The 25,682-nt window shown below is 36.8% G+C and overlaps 1 protein-coding gene across 2 annotated transcripts in view; it reads left to right on the plus strand.

Moving 5' to 3' along the window:
- Positions 1–4,383: 4,383 nt before the first annotated feature.
- Positions 4,384–25,682, plus strand: part of LOC136026560 (S-methyl-5'-thioadenosine phosphorylase-like) — a 42,124-nt gene continuing 20,825 nt past the window's right edge. The window contains exons 1-3 of one of the 2 annotated variants that reach the window (XM_065703247.1): positions 4,426–4,482; positions 13,295–13,387; positions 22,343–22,488. In XM_065703247.1, the coding sequence (XP_065559319.1) occupies positions 4,471–4,482; positions 13,295–13,387; positions 22,343–22,488 (251 nt within the window). In that variant the 5' untranslated portion in view covers positions 4,426–4,470. Of the gene's footprint in view, positions 4,483–13,294; positions 13,388–22,342; positions 22,489–25,682 lie in introns of both variants that reach the window. The other variant, XM_065703249.1, reaches the window with a different exon arrangement.

Genomic DNA, 25,682 nt, shown 5'->3' on the forward strand with positions numbered 1-25,682 from the left:
TGACTAAGACTATTTTTGACTACTTTCACGAAATATTAAGGGAATGTTGAAAAAAATCAAAGTACGCTGTGTGGATGGTGGTTGTCAAAACGGAACATCAGCAACATCTCAAGAACGACCGAGAGTATTACATTGGAATTTTCATGGTTTCTTATAAAGTTCTTGGATCAGAAGCTACCTCCCCCTGTCCATTTTCTACACCCCCTCAAAACGGATCGTAGTCGCAAAATAATCATTTTGTTCAAAAGGATTCAAAGGTATAATAAAGACTACCGTGTAATGTAGTCAATAAAAAAAAATAAACAGGAATGGAGATAGGAAACATCCCTGTTGGACACTAGATGTTATCTAGGAGAAACGTACATCTCTTACATTTATGTACAGAGTACAGCTCTTACCTTTTTCAAAAAAAAAAAAAATTGCCAGCCGATTACTATAACATGGGCCAAAAATTAGCCAGCCACGTAATAACATTGGACTTTTAGTCCACCCAACGTGCCAATATCTTGCTGCGACTTTGGACGGAATGCTGCCCGATGGAACACCAATTGAAGTAAAGACAGTACATAACTTACCACAAGAAAAAACTAAGAGGACAAAACTCATATCAGAGGTATAATAAAGGGATTCTGTCTTAAAATGACTACTTTAAGACTCCAGCTAAAAGTAAACCACAAATACTATGGCCAAATTCAAGACCAGCAAGAGATTGCTAATCAAGAGCAATGTCGTCTACTGGTCTACAGTAATCGAGAAGACTGGAAAATAACAATAGTTGAACGACCAAGGTAGTACTGGGCAAAAGTGTGTCCGAAATTTGAGTGTTTTTGGATGGATTGCTTGTTGCCTGAAATATTTGATTCAGGAATGGATAGGAGCCTGGAAATGAGAGAGCCAGCATATGTCACAATGGCCATAGGTCGGAAACAAGCAGTAACTTCTAGTTTTTATTTAAAAAGAGCATCAAATTCTGAAGAGGCAAGCAGAAAAAAGCGGAAGATTGACAAAGATTTGTCAGAAACCAAAGATCTTTCACTGATTAATTGATCGGAATCGGATAATGAGCAATAGTTTTCTATTTTAATTTGTTATTAAAAAGGATAGCCAGCAGCTTCTACTTTTGTGTTTTATCCGATTTCAACATCTTAGAGATTTTTTTTTCCTTTGCATATATTTAATTAATAATGATCTGCCACGTCCTTACTCGAATCAAATGAAAAAAAAACAAGTTTTTTAACTGAAAGTAAGGAGCGACACTAAAACTTAAAACGAACAAAACTACTCCCTATATAAAAGGGGCTTTGCCCTCCTCAACGCCCCGCTCTTTACGCTGAAATTTGACTCTTTCTCTTAACTGAACTTTTTAAAACAGTTAAAACTTTAGTGTAAAGAGCAGGGAGTTACTAACATTTGCAGTTTTGGTCTGAGGTACATGTCTCTCAATAGGCTAGAAAAAGTGGTTAATAGATGGCTGTTCTTTGCTTATCTAAAACAAACAAAAAATAAAAGGAATATTTCCCAATCACTTATCTTTATTATACTCAGTACATTCAGTCAGGAGTTATACCAAACAAGTTTGGTTTCAAGTTACCACCTTGAGCCTACACTAATTGCTATGACTGATGCATATGGCTATTCAGGTCCAATTTTACAATGTAACTAATTACTTACGCAAAAACTGAAACAATGGAGTTAATACAAACTAAATAACATTGGTAATGTTTCAAGGTGGAGTTTGAATTGAAAATAGCAAGAAAATTCATATTGAGATGACATTTTGGCCTACGGGCCCTATTTTACAGCCCTCTTGAAACGTACAAGAAACTGAAAGCTCACAGAACAGAATTCTAGAAACAGTCAAAATAAGAAGAGCATATTGATCGACAATGGTGATAATAGTGAAGAAGACGAAAGCTCAGATATTTCGACAAACATTAGAGACCAATCTTCTCATCTCGTTTTGATGAGGGTGTTTGCAGACTCAGAGGTGAGGCAGTTTGTAAGTCCTTACATAGAAAGAGAAACGGAAGATCACCCTGAGACCTCAACTGTAGACGCTGTTGTTGATAGTCTCAGCAGCACTTCCCAAGACAAAGAGCCTTCAGTTTCTTAAGAATTGGTTGCAGAATCTCATTGTCAAAAGGCTTCTGTAGCGAAGAGGGGTGCCAGAATTAAAAAATTAGACAAAAGAACACTGATATCTTACTGGAATATTGACCCCGAGGGTAAATATTACATTGGTAAAGAGCCCACAGGAATGCCGCGCTGCATTCTATGTAACATTGACTTACGAAAAACTTAATAAAAATCATGGAGGAACTCCATAAAACATTGAAGAGGGCTTTTCCCGACTTTGAAAATGCAAAGGAAGTTTAATGTGATCGTACAAAAACCACACACCTAATCAATTCGATAATTGGAAAAGCTGTGTGTGATGACTTGTGCCACCTCATGAAAAAATTATTTCTCAATAATAATCGAAGTGCCGAAAGCCTAGTGGTTTTAATTTGTTACGTTGATAAAATGAAGGACGATCTGAGTGGTGGATGGAAGAAATTTGTGAAAGACTCATACTTGAAGCTGATTGAAGTACATCAGTGCACAGATGGAGATGTACACACACCATTCACAAGCCTTCTGCTTAAAGAAATGGAAGGACAAGGGGGGTGGTGTGCAAGCAAAGCTTTCGCTTGACTTACCGAACCTATTTGTATCGGGGTGTGTGTGCTATACAATCCATTTGTTTGCTAGTGTAGCAAGTCAAAAGCTATCAGAAGACACTGAAGAATTCTGTCAGGACATCTATAATTACATTAGCAGAAGCCCCAAAAGGAATGGAGAGTCCAAGCAAAAGCATAAATTTATGGAACTTGACAAGCATAGGATTCTATACCATGTCACAACTAGGTGCTTTCCCGACTCCTAATAATTCTACGCTATCTCGAGCAATGGGAATGATTGATACTTTTCTTTCAGAGTGAAAACTTAAAGGAAGGAATCAAGCCATCCAAAGCCACAGCTATTCTGGAAGAATTGCCGTCACTGATCTTCAAAGCCTATTTGACTTTCCTAGTATACATGCCACCGTTGGCTACAGACCTGATTATATAATTCCTGTCGGAGGGGACACAATTTCTCATTTTCTACAATCGAGTTAGTGAGCTATATAAAGTAATTGTCAATCATTTTTTGAAACCATCGTACATGGAGAAAGCAGAAGAATCTTTGATATAGCTTTGGAACCCACATCATCTCTGAGATATGAAAGAAATAGATTGTGGCAGTCGTGAAGATGTTCTATTTGTCAACGAAAAGATTTTGTTATCAGCTGCAACTTCTTTCAAGAGAACATGCAGAAAATACTTGATGAAACTGAGCGAAGAAATAAGAAAAGGCTTTTAGTTCGAAGTACTCGACGACTAAAAACCTGGACGGACTAGACCCGAAGATGGCAATGTCTTCCGACCATCGAAACTTGAGCACTGTACCATACTCGCCTAGTTTCCAATTTTGGCAGAGGAAAGTGATGCAGAAAATTTTTCCTAGGAATGGGAATGGCCATTTGGCTCTGATCTCAAGAAATATATGGACCGTGACCAGCTTATTTCTGGTGTCAAGCAGTACAACGGTTCGATAGTCCTCAAATAGAAATTTTTCCGTTCTTGGGTGAATTCATGATAAAAATACTAATCCTACCTCATTATTTTACTGATGCTGAGAGAAAATTTTCTTTTGTCAATATAAACTACAGATTTGACTTTACTACCCTGAATACACTTCTGAGCGCTAAGAAAATTGTTACCAAGGACCGGAAACCCGCAATGAGCATGCTGACACATACTAATTGGAAAAATACTGAAAGAGGATATAATAAATCTGCTGCTGCAAGTGACCTTGCGGTTTCTGACTTGGGTGATGACGTTTAGTGCTATATAGGCTTTCGATTGCATTTTTGTCCGCCCGTTGGTCTCTCCGTGTTTTACTTTCAGTTCTTGTTTATCGTTTTTTTATGTAGAATAAGTCAAAGTTCCTCTAATGTAATTGATTGGTTGTGTTTTGTATGTTAAACGTAAATTTGGGTCTATATTAGGAAATGTCAGTTCGGTTTCCAAGATATTACTAACGTAGTTGATTGTTCATTATCAAATAGAAATTTTGGCATTTGCAGAAGTGAAGCCATAATAGTCTATGCAGGGAAAAAGACATCTACCAAATATCTTTGAAAAAAGATATTTGATAGTTTGTTTCCTTTACTATAATGTATTTTTCCGATCGTGTACGTGTTGCACGCAGCGCAAAATTTTTTTTGCCTTGCGTGTGGCGCAACACGCAAAAAACAGACATGGTACAATTTTGGGATCGGCGGCGCAATTTTTGGACGTTCTGCGGTACTTTTTCTTCCCAACCGTCGGTAACATTGCAAATGATTTTGAATAAGTGAGGCCGCGGACAAGAACTGGAAATACCAAAATGAAAATAAAGGTAACTAATTCCTCGGTTCTCATCAGTTTATGTGTAAATTCTAAAGGGTATATCAAGGGATGAAGATAAGCCAGATATAATGCTTGTGTGACTGAAATCTTACTAGTAAATGCTGGGAAGAGTCTTCTAGGCCCTAATCCAAAATGTAGTCTAGTCACTGTGAAATATGCTAGGCTAAGTCTACCTTAAATCGCAGCTTGGAGCGATATGGAACTGGAATGATATCAAATTTATTAGAATCTCTTGCTAAGTAGTGCTTAAGATTGTGGTAACAGTATAGGCAAATTTATGACAGTTCATATTATTGACTTATCAATAAAGTGAACATACCACTCTATGCCCTTTTTGCTCTTTATAAATACCATAATTGCTGCTATTGCAAGTTCAAATTCAAGCATTTTTTGAGCTCTTAAAAATGAATAATTTTCAGTTTAAGTAGGCTATAAGTTATCATTAGTTTTCCAACAAAATAATGCTATGTTTCCTCACTACTGTTTGGTAAAATTCTAGTTAATTGACTTCTTGCTATCTCAGAAAGGGTTTAGGTTAGGACAATGAAACTTTCAGGGATGAATCTACAGACTAAAGTGTGTCCCAGGAAGGTATTTTGAAGCAACTACCTCCACTCCTTCTCCCTCTAGAGGGCCCTGACCTTTGATGACCTTTAAAAATATGTGTATTATAAAAGTGAAACCTTGCAAAATAGATCCTCTACTTAATTGAAGTACAACAAAATTGTTTTCAGCTTCATAACTTTGCTCAATCACATTTTGTAAAGTTTTAAAGATATGCAAATACATTTCCTAAATTTTGAAAAAAAAACATTGATATGGCTCAAATAATAAAGAATTGCATTTTCAGAACTAAAGGCAGAGAAAAAGCAACTAGTGACTGAAAATTAAGGTAAAATGTTGTTTTGTCAAAATTTCAATAGGTGACCTGTCATGTAGGCAAATTTCAGGGCCCTCTAGACGGAGAAGGAGTGGAGGTGGGTACTTTAAAATACTTCCTGGGACATACTTTAGCCTGTAGACCCATCCCTCAAAGTTTCATTTTCCTAACCTAAACCCTTTCTGGGATAGCAAGAAGTCAATTAATTAGAATTTTACCTACTGTTTTCTTGGTTGGTTTCAACAAAATAAGGTAAAATTCTAGTTGTTGACTTTTGGCTATCTTGTAAAGGGGTTGGATTAGGAAAAATAAAACTTTCAAGGGTGGATCTAAAGGCTAAAGTATGTGCCAGGAAGGTATTTTGAAGTACCCAACTTTACTCCTTCTCCCTTTAGAGGCCTGTGAAATTTACCTACATGACAGGTCTATCTATAGGGGAGAGTCGGGTAAGACAGACCCCATTTTGGTTTTTCGTCTGCGGAAGAGGTTGGAAACAAGCAACGACTGATGAAAGGTGTCTAACTTGTCCCCAAAACATTGAGTTACGTAAAGAAACCTTCTTCACACATAAATCAGCCGTATTTCTGGGCCCAGATAAAAAAAAACTGAAGTTGGTCAAAAGGTCCATCTTGCCCACCCCATAGGATAAGACGGACCAGTCCTTTGGGCAAGACGGACCCAATTGCTCAAAAAGATTGATTGTCTCTAAACAATTTTATTTCGAATACTTAAAATACTAGTAGTAAGTAAAAAAGTAAAAAGTTAGCAAATAACTATATTTAAACACTGTACAAGGCCAAATCTACGTGAAAAATGAACTGAGCCAACTGTCTCGTCGTTCCGCCCGAAGGGGTTGGTTTTGGCAGCTTCATGATGACCTCTTCTTTTCGCACAAAGTTCATCTCTTCAGTTGCCGTGAATTTGCTCCATGGAGCTAATCACTTCCAAAACTGAACTTGGAAACCATCAGATTCACAATCACACACAACTCCAACATAATTCCTGAAGCTCTTCTTGGTCGGCACTTTCACAACCAAGAAATCCCCACTTTTTGGCTCAGTTCCATCAAGAAACCCCTCCTCCTCTGAACCATCCAAATACAAGCTGTCATCACTTTCATCATCCAGCGTGATATGTTCATCAAAGCTGTCTTCCCTGTTCCCAGGCTGTTTGGAGAGGTTTCTCTTTTCAGGCCGTTTTCTTTGAGCTTTCTTTTCTGATTTTTTTCTTTTCAACTCAAATTCTTCTTCCAGTCTGTTTTTTTCAGGTGTGTTCGTCAGAATTTTGGACTTTGTTCTCTTCCTAGACGTTTTTCCGTCTCTTGCATAGAAACTCGCCTTAGGGTGAGGACGAACCAACTCTGGAGTCACTGGTATAGTCGCAGAAATCACTAAGCTACTGGTAGTTGGCAGCACGTTGTTATTCAAGCTCTCGTCGCCAGGGCTGGTTGACGGAACTGCAGACTGGCCTGTCATGGGAGACGTCTTTGGTGCTGGTCGGTCTGTCACAAAGGCACTGAGAAAGTCGTGATCTTGGAAAACGTTCCTATTGAAAGGGTATATTCCTGTTTTTTGGAACCCGCTTAGTACGTTTTCCATGACAAAAGCTCTTGGAAAAGCAATTCCAATGAATATTCCGATTTCATAAATGGTAATCCTCCTGTTTGGGTTTCAAAGCATCCACGAGTTAGCTGCTTCATTGTAGTATCGCTTGAATGGCCCATAAACAGCAACATCAAGAGGCTGCAGCTTGTGACTGCAATGTGGCGGAAGCGTTAAGACGTCAATGCTGTTTTCTCTGCAAAGATTAACCACGCTCAATGAGACGTGCGAATCATGGTTATCCATAATCAGCAGAAGTCAACTTGTGGGCGAGCAACTGGTTTGGGAGATCAGATGGCATATCATATCTGGGAAGATTTCGGCTGTCATCCATCCAGACGGCTGGCATTTTCCTGTGCTTCCAGGGGGCGTGCCATTGAGAAAACTTTGAAGCCGGTTCACTTGTGGAAAGACAACCAAAGGGGCTATCACCTGGCCAGCTGTGTTGATACACCCTATGACTGTTACCAGCGTCCCTCGCTCAGCCGAAGTAATGCGTCCAACTTGCTTTGATCCCTTTTCTGCAACCACCTTTGGTGTCTTCTGAACGGTGGTTACTCCAGTCTTGTCAAGATTATGTATTCTATTTGGCGGATACTTGTGCTTTATAAGCAGCTCTTCTAAATTATTGAAGAATTCGCTGACATTCGTCCTGTTGAAGCTGGTGGCTCTGGCAAGGCTTGTCGTTTTGGAGGACCTTAGGGAAAGCCCAACACGACTCATAAAGCTATTCATCCGGTCTTTTCCTGCACACTTATTTTCAGTCCAGTTCTTCGGCATATTCTTCCCTTTGGCCTGGGCATATTCATATGCAAGCTGACCTGCTTCCTTTTTCGTAAGTCCATGATGCATGTGCTGTGCCATGATCATATAGTCCTTCAGAAGTATCTCTTCGTTTGCTGAGAACACACTTTTAAAGTTGAAGGTAGTTGCCAACTCCACTGATTGGGGATCTTCTGCTGCGTCGAGTTTTGCAACTGCTCTTCACACTGTGCTTCGTGGCAAACCAACCTCTTTCGAAACTTTGCGAAGCGGCGAACCAGATTTAACTCGCATAGCAGCTGCTCTCAGTAAGTCCTGGTCGTGGAGACCGTGGGTGGTTTTCCTAGTATACTTTCCCATTCTGCAAAAGAGAGACAGCTTAATATATTTCTAATTGACATGCGGGAACAATAAATGCAACACAATATTCACAAAATATGTAAAAAAATAATAACTTCGAAAAAGATCCCAGATGATAGGGGGCAAGACGGACCGGTCCGTCTTACTTGCTGTCTCTGTGGTCCATCTTACCCTAAACCTGCTTTTTCGGAATAGTTAAAAATTATAACATAAGATGGCGCTGCAATGAAAAAAATTAATGTCTCACACACTCTCCTAGACCTCCATATTTGTAAGAAAAATTACCACAGTATAAAACAGAACGTTAGAAACACCAGAAAAGAAAAACATTTACCTCAAAAGCCGGTTTTGAGAATATGAAAATGAATAAAAATATTTTTCTCGAAGACAAGATTGGCTTCAACTCTCAGACTTCGCTCCGAAACTTGCCACTAGATGGCCGTTGTTTCTAGCTCTACAAGTGATAAAAAGGTGATGCTCAAGTCGAGCAATGACTAAAGGTCCGTCTTGCCCCCGGTCCGTCTTACCTGATTCTCCCCTACCTATTGAAATTTTGACAAAACAACATTTTAGCTTAAATTTCAGTTACCAGTTGCCTTTTCTCTGCCTTTAGTACTGAAAATGTAATTCCTGTTATTTGAGTAGAATTCTGAGCCATATCAATGCTTTTTTTTTTCAAAATTTAGGAAATGTATGCGTATCTTTAAAACCTTATAAATTGGTTAGGTCATCATAAGACCAAACCTTGACTTTAGAAACTGCATAGCCACTCCCCAATATAAAGGTGACACAAGACTTCTTGAGGGCATGCAGAGGCATGCCACCAAGTTTATAATTGGGCTGAAAGACCTCCCCTGCAATGAAAGACTAAACAAACTCAAATTACCCACTCATGTACTGCCACAGACAAGGTGACATGCTGCTTACCCATAAACTCTCTAATGACACATCTAGTCTCCTCAATCTGAATATGTCCTACCAATCCCATACAAGAGGCCATTCAAAGAAACTTCCTAAATGCCATGTGAATACTAGAATGCATCAAAACTTCTTCTCCAAAAGAATTGTCAATGACTGGAATTCCCTCTCCAAGTCTACAGTGTCAGCAACCTCACCTATAACTTTCAAGAAGTCAGTGGATAGCAAGTGGTCATGCAGGAACTGGAAATACTTCTGGCAAGATCCAGATCAGTAACAGATGTCAGTCATCATCACTCACAGAGAAAAACAGATCCATTGGACCTTATTATTATCAGTCTTCATTCAGTCTTTGACCTATATGGATGAAAACCAGTTTATATTGGTTGGTTAACTTACAGAGGATTATTGTTTGGATATTTATTTCATTGCGCAACTATTGAAATTGTGTACAATGCTATATAGTGCTGTGAACAATTTGCTTTTGATAATTGGATAATTAAAATCGTGTACGCAACTATTTAAGTTGTGTAACGTGCTGTGAACAATTTGCTTTGAATAATTGGATTTTGGATAATTAAAATTGTGTACGCAACTTCTGAATATATATCTTGTGAGTATTGCTACCTGATTTGCTATTGCTTTTACTGACAACTATTGTGGCCCCGCCCACGAATTTTGATGAAATTTGATCATTTTACCGGATGATGCCAGGTGAAAGACTTGTCTTGAATCCCGTGTTGAATTTCATTTCACGGGCTAGAAATGCAGGTTGTTCAGCTGATAATATCGTAAAAATTGCTTGTGATTTTTTCAAAGGAGATATGTTAATTGAAGCAAAGAAGATTTTGTGGGCTGACGCCTCTATTACTAGGGTAACTGAGCACCCCAAAGTGACTGATAATGTAAGTGATATGGTTCGAGCCTTTGATCTTTGTGATGAGAAAAAGATCAGCCTACCTCAGTATCTGATTTTCGAGCCAGATCAGGTCCCATGTGTGCCAGGGGAGACAACAGCTACGTTAACTCAAAAGGTTAATGAACTCTACATGGAATTTAAAAGCTTCGCTGAGCACCATAAAGCAAGGTCAGTCGTGCAAACTATTCCTGATATGAAACCTCCCCCACCCGCAAAACCGTCCTATTCATTTATTGTGAAAAATCCACCAAAAAACTTGAATAATCCTGACGCTCGAAAAGATTTCCTGGATAAAGCTTGTGGGGGTGTCAGTTCAAGCATAGTTGTTTTGAGGCCTAGGAGGGATGCATGGCAAGTAGTTCTGTCGGACAAGGGTGCCGCCAATACTTTGGCAGATGCATTAAGCAAAGCAGACCAATCCATTAATGCTAAAGTGAAGAGTCCTGCCTTTTTTGGTATAGTACGCCGAGTGCCTGACTGAACATCTAAAAGTGACCTATGCGATCTCGCTAATAACTGTATAGAAGTTGTTCAGTTAGGAAGTACGAGGTCTTTTCGATTAAAGTTTGAGTCACATGACCACCTAAACTATGCCACTGAGAATCCCCTTGTTATTGGTTACGAGCGTCTACCTATAACTGAGTACAAGTTTTTCTCTACCCAGTGCTACAAATGCCAGTGCTACGGCCATACTGCAAATAACTGTAAAGCTTCCCCGAGATGCTCTAAATGCGCTGGTGACCACCAGAACTCCAAAGAAAACCCGTGTCAACTTGTCATGAAATGTGCTCTCTGTGGCTCCTCCGACCACCCCTGTTATTCGTATAAATGTCCAGAAGCACAGAAACTACTGCTTAAGAAATGAACAGTCAAACAAACACAAGTACAAGAACTTTGCAAGATTTTACGTTTCTTAATAATTTGTCACTGTGCAATAATGTTGTTTTTAATTATTACGATGACCAATATAATCTGTCCACCAACACCTTAGCTAGCCCCGATAGCCCTTTAAACCAAATTAACTGTAAATATCTCGACACTTTTGATTTTGTGAAAAATGTGAAACCTAAGCTAATGGAAGAGACCAAACTTAATGTAATTTGCTTTAATATCAGAAGCATACGGGATAAGTGGGCTAATTTTAAAGATTAAATTTTAACAAATGGTTACTGCCCTTTCGACATAATTGGAATAACGGAGACGTGGCTTTCAGAAATTGATGATACTAATGAATTTTCCCTCACTGGCTTTCAAGCTATTCATATTGAAAGAAAATTAACCAAGTCCTCTGGTGGCATTTCTCTTTACATCCGATCAAGTCTAAAATTCACCAGACTATTCGATTGTGAATTCTTGTTCTCGCAACCTATAAATAATAGATGCATTTATTCAATAATCGTCGACATAAGTGTAGACGAGAATTCTTTTATTTTTTCGTTATTTTATAAACCACCCTCATTTCCGACACCTTTCTTTTGTAATCAGTTTGATGATTTTTCTAGTTTTATTAATTTACCACAAAAGAAGGCAATAGTTTTTGGGGACTTCAATTGTAATTTATTAAATGTTAGCAATAACAATGATAGTGATACCTTCTTTGAAACATTTACCTCAAGTGGTCTTCTTCCCACAATCCTTTTTCCTACTAGAGTTGATCCCATGAGGTCTACCGCTACTTTAATTGATAACATTTTTGTATCCACTTCCCTGGGAAACCACCTGTCCTCCAAAATAATATTTTCTGACCTGTCAGATCACTTTCCAATCTATCTTTCCTTACCCTCCCTATCAGCTACTCAACCCTGTAGAACTAATACCCCTACGTCTAATAGAATATATAATACTGTGAATATGAACCGGTACACGGATTGTTTGAAATACTTCGACTGGTCCAAGACTTTGGATTGTCAGAATGTTAATTCAGCCACAAGTAGTTTTACACAGGGATTGAGTGATCTTATTAGTTCAACCTTTCCAGTTCGTAAATCAAACCGAAAAACTACCCATATATGCCCCTGGATGTCAAATAGCCTGATAATCTCTTCATACCGAAAAAATGACCTATATAAGTTAGCTTGCAAAACCAGTAGCGTTATTGACCTGACTAATTATAAAAAAATACAAAAACATATATACCAAACTCATCCGGGAAGCAAAGAAAAATTATTATTATTCAAAAATCTCTCACTGCAAAGGGAACTTGCAAAAAATTTGGTCTACAATAAATGAAATCCTTTAAAAAAAAAGGAATTCAAGATCTGTTCCTATTAACCTTAGGGACATCAGTGGCAGATTAATTGACCCAATTTTAGTACCGGATGCTTTTAATAATTATTTCACTAATATTCCAAATGCTAACTCCTGTTCCTTCTCACAGTCAGTACACCCTAGCAAGAATCCCAGATCCCTGTTTTTCTCTCCAACTGATCGCAAAGAGGTGCTTCAAGTTATCGAATCTCTCTCTAATAGTAGTACACCTGACTTCTTTGGCATAAGTAATAAGCTTCTTAGGACCGTATCTTCCTATATTTGTGAACCCATTGTGCACATAGCAAACCTGTCTATGACCAATGGAGTCTTCCCAGAAATATTTAAATCAGCAATTGTTATCCCGATTCATAAAAAAGGCGATCTGTCTGAGATAAGCAATTATCGTCCAATCTCACTTCTCCCAGTTATATCTAAGGTGCTCGAGAGAATTATATTCCGACGTCTTTCTCCCTTTGTATTTGGGAATCAGTCATCAGTTCATTGATTTCTCCTCATCAATATGGCTTCCGTGCCAAATTTTCAACTGCTCATGCGCTAATAGACGCCACACAGTTTATACGTTCCCAACTTGACCTTAAAAATACTGTATTGGGCTTATTTCTGGATTTTTCAAAGGCCTTTGACATGGTTGATCACAGTTTTTTTTATTAAGTAAACTCAATAACCTAGGGATTCGCGGAGTTCCTTTCTCATGGTTCGGCTCTTATCTCTCTGGTAGAGTACAGAGTGTGAGACTGGGCGGGGTGACTTCACATCCCCTACCTGTCCGGAGGGGCGTCCCACAGGGCTCTGTTCTTGGTCCAATACTTTTTCTCCTTTATATTAATGATTTGATTACGGACCTGGGCCCATCAGTGCACCCAGTACTTTTTGCTGACGATAGCAACTTTTTCATCACCGGTCCTAATTTACCATCCGTCGTCACCTCTACTCAAACCCTTCTGAATAGAGTACAGGAGTGGTGTCTCGTTAACTGCATGACCATTAACAGCAAGAAAAGTCAGGTGGTATTATTTCAAACCCCTTACAAAAAAAAAATGAAGTTCAGCCAGCACTTGGCCTAAATTATTCTACCAATCTCCTCCCGCAGGTCGAAGTTGCCAAGTTTCTTGGTGTCCACATAGACTCCTGCCTATCATTTGCAACACATGTGTCCTATATCAGAGCCATAATTTTGCGACAGGTAAGTATAATTAATCGTGTGAATTATTTTCTTCCTCCCGATATCCTTGTCACCCTTTATTATTCTTTTATTTACCCATATATCTCATACTGCGGATCTGTATGGGGCAATACTTATCCTTCAGTTACCAATAAATTAAAATCTGCACAAAACTGTGCCGTCAAAGCAGTTTTTCGGTTGCCACGACTATATCCCACCAAGGACTTGTACTCCGATTTTGGTATTATCCCTTTTGAACAAATCATCAAAAAGTTAAATCTATCCCTTGCATACTCCGCTTACCATAAAAATCTTCCTCCCCACTTATTAACTTATTTTAATAGTAATAATTCTGAAGGCCACTGTCTCCGTTCATCCAACCGTTCCTTCATTGTCCCCAGGTGTATCTCTAGTTCCGCCCAGCGATCCCCAATTTATAAATCTATAATTCAATGGAATGTAATACCCTCCAGTGTCGAGCTATCCACAAGTTTTCGGACGCTATATAACAATGTACTAAAATCTTGATATTATATTTCTCTAAATGTTTGTTCAATTTGCTTTAATTACCCTTGTTTTCTCTTTTCTTTTCTTTTTTTTTCTTCTCTCTCTTTTTCATTTACAATTTTTTGTTGTTTTGGTCCTTAACAAGTTCGCTTCTAGGATCTTTATTATTATTGTTGTTATGTGTTTTCTTTTCTTTTTGAATAAATTGAATAATAAATTGAATAAATTGAATTGAAGTGCAAATTAAGGTAATAATTAAGGTAATTGGGATAGAGCAAAGCTGTGAAGCTGAAAACAATTTTGTGGTACTTCATTCAAGCAGAAGATCTATTTTGCAAGGTTTCACTTTTATAACACACATATTTTCGAATGTCATCAAAGGTCAGGGCCCTCTAGAGGGAGAAGGAGTAGAGGTGGGTACTTCAAAATACCTTCCTGGGACTCATCCCTTAAAGTTTCATCTTCCTAACCTAATCCCTTTCTGAGATAGGCTAGTCAAAAGTCAATCAACTAGAGTTTTACCCAAAATAATACTACATTTTCTCATTGCCAAAATTATATATAATAAGGTTGGGTTAGGTCAAAAGTGCTTAAATTTGAATTTGCAATAGAAGTGGTTATTATATTTGTAAAGAGCATAAAGATCTATATTCACTTTATTGGTAAGTCAATACTATGAACTGTCATAAATTTACCACAGTATATTAACAGTTCAAATCAACAAAAAACTGATAAAAGAAGTACCTTTAATCTATCTGGAAGCTGTCTTTCCCAGATAGACTATATTTGCATTTGTGACAATGTTCTACTCACTTGTGTTCCCAGCTATAGCTCTACATTATAAGGTAAAATTGTAGACAAGCTATATTTTGTTATCTTGGAAAGTGGCTAGGTTAAGAAAATGAAACTTTCAAGGATTGATCTGCAGACTGCAGGTGTAAGCCTAGGACAGCCCTTTCACATAAGGAAAAAACTTTAGAAAACACTTTTGACTTTATAATACACAGAATAATCTTAGTTAATACATTTTGCACAGGGAAAACCTTTATCTTCACTTCTCTCCTTGTATTTCCACTTTTTCTGTCATGTTTCTAATATTTGGGTGCATTCTCTAAGTCTTTAAAAAATATTTCTAAACAAATATCTTCTAACCTAATCTACAACTATTTTTCTATGGACATGTGATGTGAGAAATAATTTGATGGCACTGGTGGTGTTTAATTAGATAGATATAGTGTTTGAAAATGAAAAAAAAAACAGTCAAATTCATGTTTATTTTTCAGAACTTTGTTTAAAAAAATGATACAACAGTGAAAGAAATGAAGATAAAGATTCTGCCCCTGCAACATGTATTTACTATGATCATTCTGCATATTATGAAGAAGGAATGTTTTCTTGAAATGTTTCCTCATGTAAAAATGCTATCCTAGCCTTACACCACTACTTCCACTCCTTCACCCAATAGAAAGCACTGACCTTTGGTGACCTTTCAAAATTTTTAAGTATTTGCCTAGTCAATAGTTGGGGAACCAGGGTAAATGGGGTAAAAACAAAATTTTTGAAAGTAAACATTAAACTTTTGTGATCGAAAAGTATATATTTTTGAATTGCTATTTTATAAACCTGTTAGTGTTTTTTTTGAACTTATACAATTTAGCAACATATGCTAAATTGCAAAACTACAAAAATCTTCTTTCAAAACTACAAATATCTACTTTCAAAAATAATAAATAATGCTAAGATAGAACTTTATTTTGATTCTTTTAGTGAAGTAAGTAATTCACCAAAGAAAACTTGGAAGCTAATCAATTCATGCTTAAATTGATTGCAAACAACTTTTACACTATCAGAAATAAAGGGCACTCATGGTAATATAATTGAAAGGGAGCTAGAAATAGCTAATTACATGAATTTGAATTTTGTGTCAATTGGTACAGTTTTGTCATCATCTACAAGCATTATGTAAGCTATTTTATGAAGTATTAATAAAGTAATGTGTCATTTAATAAATCTGTCAGTTAGATTGGGAGCTTTTCCAGATTCATTTAAGAAAACAAAGGTGCTACCACTGTACAAAAGCAGCAACCAGAGTAATTGCATGAATTACAGACCAATATCAATTCTTTTGGGTTTTTCTAAATTAATGGAACAATGTTTTTATAATCAAGTGTATAATTTCTTTAGTTTGAATTATTGTTTTTCAAAAAATCAGTATGGGCTTAGAAAGGGACATAGTATTCAGGATGCTATCCTGACTATGGTCCAATTTACTCACAAATGTCTTGATAAAAAAAAATGATTCCAGTAAGTATTTTTTTTGGATCTTGAGAAGGCTTTTGACCCTTTTTTGTCATTAAATAAAAAAAACTTATTTTTTTAAGCTGAAAGTAAGGAGCGACATTAAAACTTAAAACGAACAGAAATTACTCCGTATATGAAATGGGTTGTCCCCTCTGCAATCCCTCGCTCTTTACGCTAAAGCTTTTAATTGTTTTAAAAAGTAGAATTGTGACAAAGAGTCAAACTTTAGCGTAAAGAGTGAGGGATTGCAGAGGGGACAACCCATTTCATATACGGAGTAATTTCTGTTCGTTTTAAGTTTTAATGATCGCTCCTTACTTTCAGCTAAAAAAAATTAGTTTTTTTTATTTAATTTCTGAACGTTTTTGAATTAATGCATGTTTGATTTTGGCTCTCCGCACATAAATTATTAAAATGAAATTTGTATATTAATTGTTTTTTTGGCTAAATGGCTTTCTCTTTGTTTTGATCTGATGATTTTGAGAAATAAGGGGTGGAGAAGGAGGCCTAGTTGCCCTCCATTTTTTTTGTTACTTAAAAAGGCAACTAGAACTTTTACTTTTTAACGAACGTTTTTATTAGTAAAAAATATACGTAACTTAAGAATTAACTTACGTAACAAACTTTCATAACCTTATATTTTTATTATGTATATGAAGGGGTTTGTACCCTCGTTAATACCTCGCTCTTTACACTAAATCGTAAGTTTTGTCCCAATTCTTTAAGAATGACCCCTGAATCAGAAAGGCCGTAGAATAAATAGTTGAAATTACTAAAAATACTTTAGCATAAAGAGCAAGGTATTTATCTCCTAAATACCTCGCTCTTTATGCTAAAGTATTTTTAGAACCCCTCATATGCGGAATAATCTCTGTTCGTTTTAAGTTTCATAGCTACTTCTTCCTTTCATTTGAAAAACTGTTTTCATGTTTATTTCTCATTGTTTTCTTATAGTAATGCTAGAGAATCCTGCGCCCTTTTCATTGAATTTTTCTTCCCCCATGACAGACTCCTCCAAGGAAAGATCCTCCAACATAGCCCCCTCTCCTCAGCCCCACCCCCAAACAAAATAAAATCACCCTGAAAACGTCTGTACACTTCCCAATAACCATTACTATATGTAAACACTGGTCAAAGTTTGTAACTTGCAGCCCCTTCCCCAGGGATTTTGGGGGAGTAAGCCATCCCCAAAGACATAGTTATTATGGTTTTCCACTATGCTAAACAAAATGGCTATCTCAAAATTTTAATCCATTGACTTTGGGAAAAAATGAGCGTAGGAGGGGGCCTAGATGCCCTCTAATTTTTTGGTCACTTAAAAAAGGCACTAGAACTTTTCATTTCCGTTAGAATGAGCCCTCTTTCAACATTCTAGGACCACTTAGTCGATACAATGACCCCTGGGAAAAAGAAAAAATAAAAAATAAACACGCACCCCTGATTTGTCTTCTGTCAAAAAATACAAAATTCCACATTTTTGTAGATAGGAGCTTGAAACTTCTACAGTAGGGTTTTCTGATACGCTGAATCTGATGGTGTCATTTTTGTTAAGATCCTATCACTTTTATGTGTTGTTTCCCCCTATTTTCCTAAATAAGGCAAATTTTCTCAGGCTCGTAACTTTTGATGGGTAAGACTAAACTTGATGAAATTTATATATTTAAAATCAGCATTAAAATTCGATTCTTTTGATGTAGCTATTGATATCAAACTTCAATTTTTTAGAGTTTTGGTTACTATTGAGCCGGGTCGCTCCTTACTACAGTTGATGAACTGTTTGATAAAATATTGTTGTATAAATTAAGCCATGGCATGATATGAGGACTAGTGCACGATTTTATTGCATCTTACCTTACAGGTTTATCCCAAGAAACAACTATTAATAAAACAGTTCTTAGATCCATGCCTGTTGTTTAATATTGGTGGCCCTCAGAGTTCAATTCTGGGACCACTGCTCTTCCTAATACACATAAATGACCTTCCATCATTGACAGGAAACAACAGTCTGAATGTCCTTTTCTCTGATGATACCAGATCAACACTTGCAGAGCAGTTGGAAGAGGATGTCAAAAAGAAGCTGCAAATTGTCTTTTCCCAACTGATTGTATGGTCAAAAGCTAATCATTTGTCATTGAATGCTGCAAAAACAAAATTCATCATTTATAGTGGAATTGGACACAAAGCAAAAGGAATTTCAACTATAAGTGATCAGGCTACAGACATTCAAATTCAAAGGGTAACTTCACTCTGGTATCTGGGTACAACTGATGAAAATCTGTTGTATAAAGAACATTATAATAGATCACACATTAAAGCTGCCCAAGGAGTTGGTGTACTGAGGAGGCTTCAGCATTTTTTCCCGCATGAGATTCTATGCCTCATTTATTTTGCCTTGGTATATTCCTATCTTCCATATTGTCCCCTGATTTATTTGGCAACATTCAAATATCACATGAAACTAATACAGACTCATCAAAACTGGGTGCTTTCGAATTTTGTACAGATATTTTCCCTGTTTCAGAATTATTCCCTGAAACAGGGAGTAAATTTAAGTTTATATAAGTATAGACCTGTAAAGTAACCACATTTCTAAGACATAAATCAGAAGAGGGTGAACATAGTAGCTTGGCAATACCTTCCCAGAGTATGCTTTTGGTACTGGATTCATTACTGAGGGTTTTATTTTTATTAGCCTACCAACTTTCCAAAATTACAAAAAGTAGCTTGTCTAAAATCTTACCAGCAGTGTATTTATTTGTTGCTCTCCATCTTGATGTGTTGTAGCATATTTCTTGTTATGGGTAGGTCTACCTGCATCCCTGTCCTGTTACAAACAAGCCTAGGCTATGTCATTGTAATAGAATTGAATGACATATATTTCATTTAAATAAATATGATTCCCGATCAAGGATCTTTCAGAAGGGAACATTGTAATAGCAGCGAAGTAATATCCTTTAAAATTCCATATTGGTGGTTTTTCATTTACCCACCCTCAATTTCTTACAGCCCATTTGGGTCTTTACATGCCAGCTGAAAATTAATGAAAAACTATTGTGGAGAGGGGGGAGTTTCCCCCCAATAATTTTGAAAATAATGTAAATGATTTAGTAAACTTAAATATGAGAATTGGTAAGAAACTTGCCAGTTTTTTGTGTCAAAACATAAAATTAGATTATGTTAAAAGATTTATTCTAAATTAACTCTCCATTTATTTACTGATGGTCTAAAAAATTCTGATAATGCTAGTTTATTTGAAATTTGATGGGGTAAGGCACTTAATTGTGCTTTTATTTGAATCAGGAGACTAGTTGTACAGCTCTTGCTGGTGCTACGAGGTGGCTGATGGTAAGATTCCATGGGGCTCAGTTATGGATCTTAATTGACTGAAGTGAAAATTAAGGTAATTAAATAAAAGAAATGGTCAGAGAAAAAACAATTTCAAGCCAGGAAAGATCCCATTGACAATGACATTTAAAGGACCAGGAGAGACAGGAGCAGCAAAAGATTATTTCAAGGTCAAACTTCTGTTCTAAATGTTGTCCCATTACTTCATTTGGGACGTAGAGCAACATTAAAAGTTAAAACGAACAGAAATTACTCCGTATATGAAAGTGGCTTTTCCTCCTCAACGCCCCGCTCTTTAGGCTAAAGTTTTTTACTGTTTTAAGAAGTAGAGTTAAGAGAAAGAGTCAAAATTTAGCGTAAAGAGCGGGGCGTTGAGGAGGAAAAGCCCCTTTCATATACGGAGTAATTTCTGTTCGTTTTAAGTTTTAATGTTGCTCCTTACTTTCATTTAAAAAAACTTGTTTTTTTTTAATTTAATTTCTGGGCGTTTTTGAATTAATGCATGTTTTGATCTTGGCTCTCCGCACATAAATAAAAACGAAATTTGCATATTAATTAATTGCAATTAATTGGGAGATTTTGAGAAAAAAGGAGCGAGGGAGGAGGCCTAGTTGCCCTCCAATTTTTTGATTACTTGAGAAAGCAACTACAACTTCATTTTTTTACAAACGTTTTCATTGGTAAAAAATATGCCTAACTTACGAATTAATTTACGTAACGAATTTCTATATTCGTATGTTTTTATTGCGTGTATGAAGGGGTTCAACCCTCTTCGATACCTCGCTCTTTACCCTAAAGCTTAAATGTTGTCCCAATTCCATAAGAATGAGCTCTGAATCACAAAGGCTGTAGAATAAATAGTTTAAATTACTAAAAATACTTTAGCGTAAAGAGTGAGGTATAACGAGGAGGTAAGCCCCTCATATGCATAATAATTTTTGTTCGTTTTAATTTTTAATGCTGCTCCTTACTTTCAGTAGAAAAAACTTTTCAAACTTATTTTTTCATTGTTTTTTCAAATAATGCTAGAAAATCCTGCACCCCCTTCATTGAAATTTTCTTCCCCCATGACAAGTTTCTCCATGGACATTTCCTCCCACGTAACGCCCCCTCAAATTACCCCCTAAACAAAAAAAATACCCCTGAAAACGTCTGTACACTTCCCAGTAACCATTACTGTATGTAAACACAGGTCAAAGTTTGTAACTTGCAGCCCCTCCCACGGGGACTGCGGGGGAGTAAGTTGTTCCTAAAGACATGGTTATTAGGTTTTTCGACTATGGTGAATAAAATGGCTATCTCAGAATTTTGATCCGGTGACTTTTGGGAAAAATGAGCGTGGGAGGGGGCCTAGGTGCCCTCCATTTTTTGGTCACTTAAAAAGGGCACTAGAACTTTTAATTTCCGTTAGAATGAGCCCTCTTGCGACATTCTAGGACCACTCAGTCGATATGATCATCCCTGGGGAAATAACAAAAAACAAACAAAAAAACAAATGAACACGCATCCATGATCTGTCTTCTAGCAAAAAATGCGAAATTCCACATTTTTGTAGATAGGAGCTTGAAACTTCTACAATAAGGTTCTCTGATACGTTAAATCTAATGGTGTGATTTTAGTTAAGATTGTATGACTAGGAGGTGTTTCCCCCTATTTTCTAAAACGAGGCAAATTTTATCAGGCTTGTAACTTTTGATGGGTAAGACTAATCTTGATGAAACACTTATATATTTAAAATCATCATTAAAATGCGATTCTTTTGATGTAACTATTGGTATCAAAATTCCATTTTTTAGAGTTTCGGTTACTATTGAGCCGGGTCGCTCCTTACTACAGTTCGTTACCACGAACTGTTTGAAAATTATAGGACTGCATCATCAAATAAATCCTATCTAACCTTAAAATAAGAGCCATAGTAGCCAGGGGTTTGTGTGCTAGACTTGGAATACCTGGTCCGTGAGAATGGGGGTTCGAGTCTTTTTTTTTTTGCTGGTTATTTGGTTTGGAACTGAGGTGAGCGGTGTGACTCTATAAGCTTAGCCAGAGTCGAACCAGCTCTAAATGAGTAGCTAGAGAAATCCAGGAAAGGTAAACAGGAAGGGCGTGCAAAAGCATAGGATGGCTGCCCCCATTGCACTTTCTGGCTGAAGGATCATGAAACGAAAATCAGCACTACCAGGAGGGACTGTAAAGTTCAATGCCGGATTCTTTTTATTTTTTAATCTTAAAATCTATTTTCGATCGTTTTTAGTGGCATAGCTGTGGGGAGGGAAGGGGTCACACATATTCCCTGGTGGAACGCCTGCCAAGGGGAAACCAACATTGCCCCCAAGTTCTGAAAAACCTAGCTATGTTTTTGTTTTATGAAGTTAATTAATATGGCCACTCAAGTGCTCGATTGTGCCATCATACACAGTCCAAAATTGCTGTTACTTGTAACATGTCATCTGTATGGCAGAAGGTTGACTCCTTGTGAAGAAAAAAAAATTATTCTTTTTCTTACCTACCTACAGGACCTGAATAACACCACACATAATCCACCACCATACTAGAAAGACATTTGGTGAGCAGTACATATAAGGGATAAATGGCAGCTCTTCTTGAGTGCCTCTGGTGGCCCAGGATGAAATCAGTTCCACAGACAATTGCAAATAATTCACATTCCATCTAAATTTATTTTAGGTTTTATTGTACAGTATAATAGACATCTATCGTCTTTTTATTGTACAGTATAAAATTAAAGAACCACTAGGGTTGTGATTGATAAACTATCTTCAAAAGTTGTCAAAAATCATATCTAACCCATTCAAATCTTTAATTCAGGTTGGAATTATTGGTGGCTCTGGGTTGTATTCCCTTGATTGTTTAGAGAATGCTCAAGACGTGGATGTGTCCACCCCTTATGGAAAGCCATCCGATAAAATTTCTGTTGGAACAATTAATGGTGTCAACTGTGCTGTTCTGGCAAGGTGACAAGATTTATTATGTACTCAATTCTATTTATTTCTCTTTCTCTCATCCTTTTTCTGTTTTCTTTTTCAATTCCTAGATATTTTCTTATGTTCAATTTTCAACCAATGTTTATTAAAATTACTGTGGGAAGGGAAATAAAAATGTTTATTCCCACCACTAGCTTGCAACAACCATTTTTATTCAAGTGACTTATGCTAAATATGGTCCTTAAAGGCATTTAGTGTTAGCATACAGGTCTACATATATTTTTGTTATTGAAAATATGCATTTTGTTTTATTTTAATATGTGTATATCATTAAACATTGCATTAATGTAGCATTTGGTAGGCACTGTATGGCGCCTATGGGGGGAGCGGAGTTAAAGAAGTCTTCTTGCGTGTCAAATAATTAGTCCTTGGGGGTTTCAAATTGCAAAAAAAGTATTGTCACATGATTTTTAAAATTACTCATTAAATTATTAGGCCTATTAATATAATTACTTATAAATAATTAATTATTGGTTATTACAGCAAAATAGTTAATACAGTTAATAACTTTTCAACATTTGGCCAGTGTAAGAAATTGGTTATATTCATGACCAAATTTCCACTGTCGATGCGTACCCTACTGACCAAGAAATGGCTGAGTACCATTGTAATAGACGAGATGTAATCTAAAAGTTACTGATAAGAGAATCTGGTGCAAGCTTATGAACTTTAAAATTTTATTAATAATATGTTAATAAGTAGATCCAAGAAAATTCTAAAAGTAGAGATCTAATAGGGAAAACACAGGAAAACCCTATTTTTGAAAAAAAAATATAAAAAAACGCAATGTGATGATGCTAAAAGTGGAAGAACTGGTAGATATTTCATACCCACTTTTACTGTCCATACTCATTGCCCTAAAAAGAAAGTGTGCTGATAGAAGAGAAACAAAAAAGACTAAATAACGTGTCTTTCTTTTTAATTTTCTCGGTTTTATTGTCCCCGTTTCTTGGTTGTTGAATTTTCTATTCTTCAGTTTTGTTGTTTTTACTTGCTCTTCTTTCGTCAACTACTGAGGAAACTGTATAATTCTATCCAAAGTATCAACAGAGCTGCAAAAAGAGAAAGAAAAATGACTAAGTAACCGTGTATTCTATTGTTTTTAGTTTAATCTTTTTTGTTTCCTAGATTTTTAATCCTTCTGTCTTGGTTTATTAATTTTCTATTCCTCTGTTGTGTTTTTTTTACTTGCACTTCCTTTATTAACCATTGAGTATGGACTATGAACTTCTTTCCAAATATCTCCTTAGCTGAAAAAAGACAAAGGAAAAAGACAGGTAAAAGGAAAAAGGAGAAAGGAAAGGTAACTGTGTATTTTCTTTGTTGTTGAATTTTCTATTCTTTTCGTTATTTTGTTTTCGCTTGCACTTCCTTTGTCAACCGTTGAGGATGTGCTATCTACTTCTATCCAAAATATCTACCATTTCTTCTTGAATTTTAACGTTTTCATGTTGTATTCTATCTTAAAATCGAAGAATTTCTTACATATGTTTTGCTGTTTGTGATTGGCTAATTTAACTTTTAAACCTATTGTTAATGATAATACCATTATGCTTAAATTGAAAACTACTCTATATCATAGGCAGCACAATAGCGCTGCCTAACTAAAGAGCAATGGGTTTTTTCCAGGGTGCTTTGTATTGAAGGAGTTGTTGTAGAAACTACGAGGGCTCATTTGATCGGAAATTGAAAGGGCCAATGCCCTTTTTAATAGTCAACAGTTATTGGCGGGCAAACAGTCCCCCCCACGCCAATCATTTCCCCAAACACATTCAATCAAAATTTTGATATAGTCATTTTGTTCAGCGGATTTGAAAGGTCCGGAAATTATGTCTTTGAAATGACCACCCCCTTCCCCACAGCCCTCATGGCAGAGGTAGTAATTTATGTGTTTGGGGTATATAAGGTTTGTTTATATAAAGGATGGTCGTATAAACCTGAGAGAGGAGTCATTTGGTTGATAATCAGAAATTCTAGTGCCCTTTTTGTGAGTGAAAGTGATGGAAGGATAGCTACTGCCTACCCTTCCCCCCTACACACATCATATTTTCCCGAAATGTATCTAATAGAAATTACGAGATAGTCATTTAAAAAAAAAAATAGTACAAAGATCATAGGCAGTGCAATTGAGCTGCCTAAGTAAATGCACACCCCCCCCCCCACGCCATCATTTCTCCAAATAAATCTGTTCAAAATTTTGAGATAGCCATTCTGTTCAGCGTATTTGAAAAGTCTACTAGTGATGTCTTTTGAAGATTAACCCCCATCCCAGAGCCCTCAAGGGAAGGATTGTAAGTTATGCCTCGGGAAATTTAAGGTTGTTATGTAAAGGGTAGTGGGCATTAACTTTGGAGGGGGGCTCATTGGATTTGAAATCGAAATTTTTAGTTTACTTTTTAATACTCGAAAGTGATTGGAGGACAACAGCCCCCCCCCCCCCCCCTCCATCACCTGTCATTTCCCCAAACACATCCAATCAAAATTTTGAGGTAGCCATTTTGTTAAGCATATTTGAAAGATCCAGTAATTATATCTTTGGGATGACAGATCTCAGGGCAAGGGCTATAAGTTATAGTAGTTGCCCGTTTTTTACGTTTAAGGTGTTTATGGAGAGGGTGATTGTAGAAACATCGGATGTGGCTCATTCAGTTGGAAATCAAAAATCCTAGTGTCAATAGTGATAAGAGTCAGAAGTGATAGGAGGTTAAGTAGCCCCACCCGACGTGTTTTTTCTCAAATGCATCTGATTGAAATTTTGAGGCAGCTATTTGTTTAAAATGGTCTAAAGATCATATAAAAAGACCTTTGGCGTTGAAATAGCCCCTCAAAACCTGGGGGCAAGGCTTTTAAGTTATGGCCGCGAGGCATATAAGGTTTTATGGAATGAGTGGTTTTTGGATAGGGCTCATTTGAGCGAAAATTCAAAATTATAGTGCTCCTTTTAAGAGTCAAGGGAATCGTGGGCAACCAGCCCCCTCTCCCACGACCATCATTTTTCAAAACAAACATCCGATTTTGAGGAGTTTTGAGGAGTGCATTTTCTTCAGCATTGTTGAAAGATCTTGTAATTACGCCTTTGGGGACGTAAACCCCCTCACAGCCCCCAGAGCGAGGGCCATAAGCTAGGCAATTCGTTCACTGTTTACATATAGTATATGTTATTG

The sequence above is a fragment of the Artemia franciscana genome, chromosome 4, assembly GCF_032884065.1.
Source record: "Artemia franciscana chromosome 4, ASM3288406v1, whole genome shotgun sequence".
Classification (NCBI taxonomy): Eukaryota; Metazoa; Arthropoda; class Branchiopoda; order Anostraca; family Artemiidae; genus Artemia; species Artemia franciscana.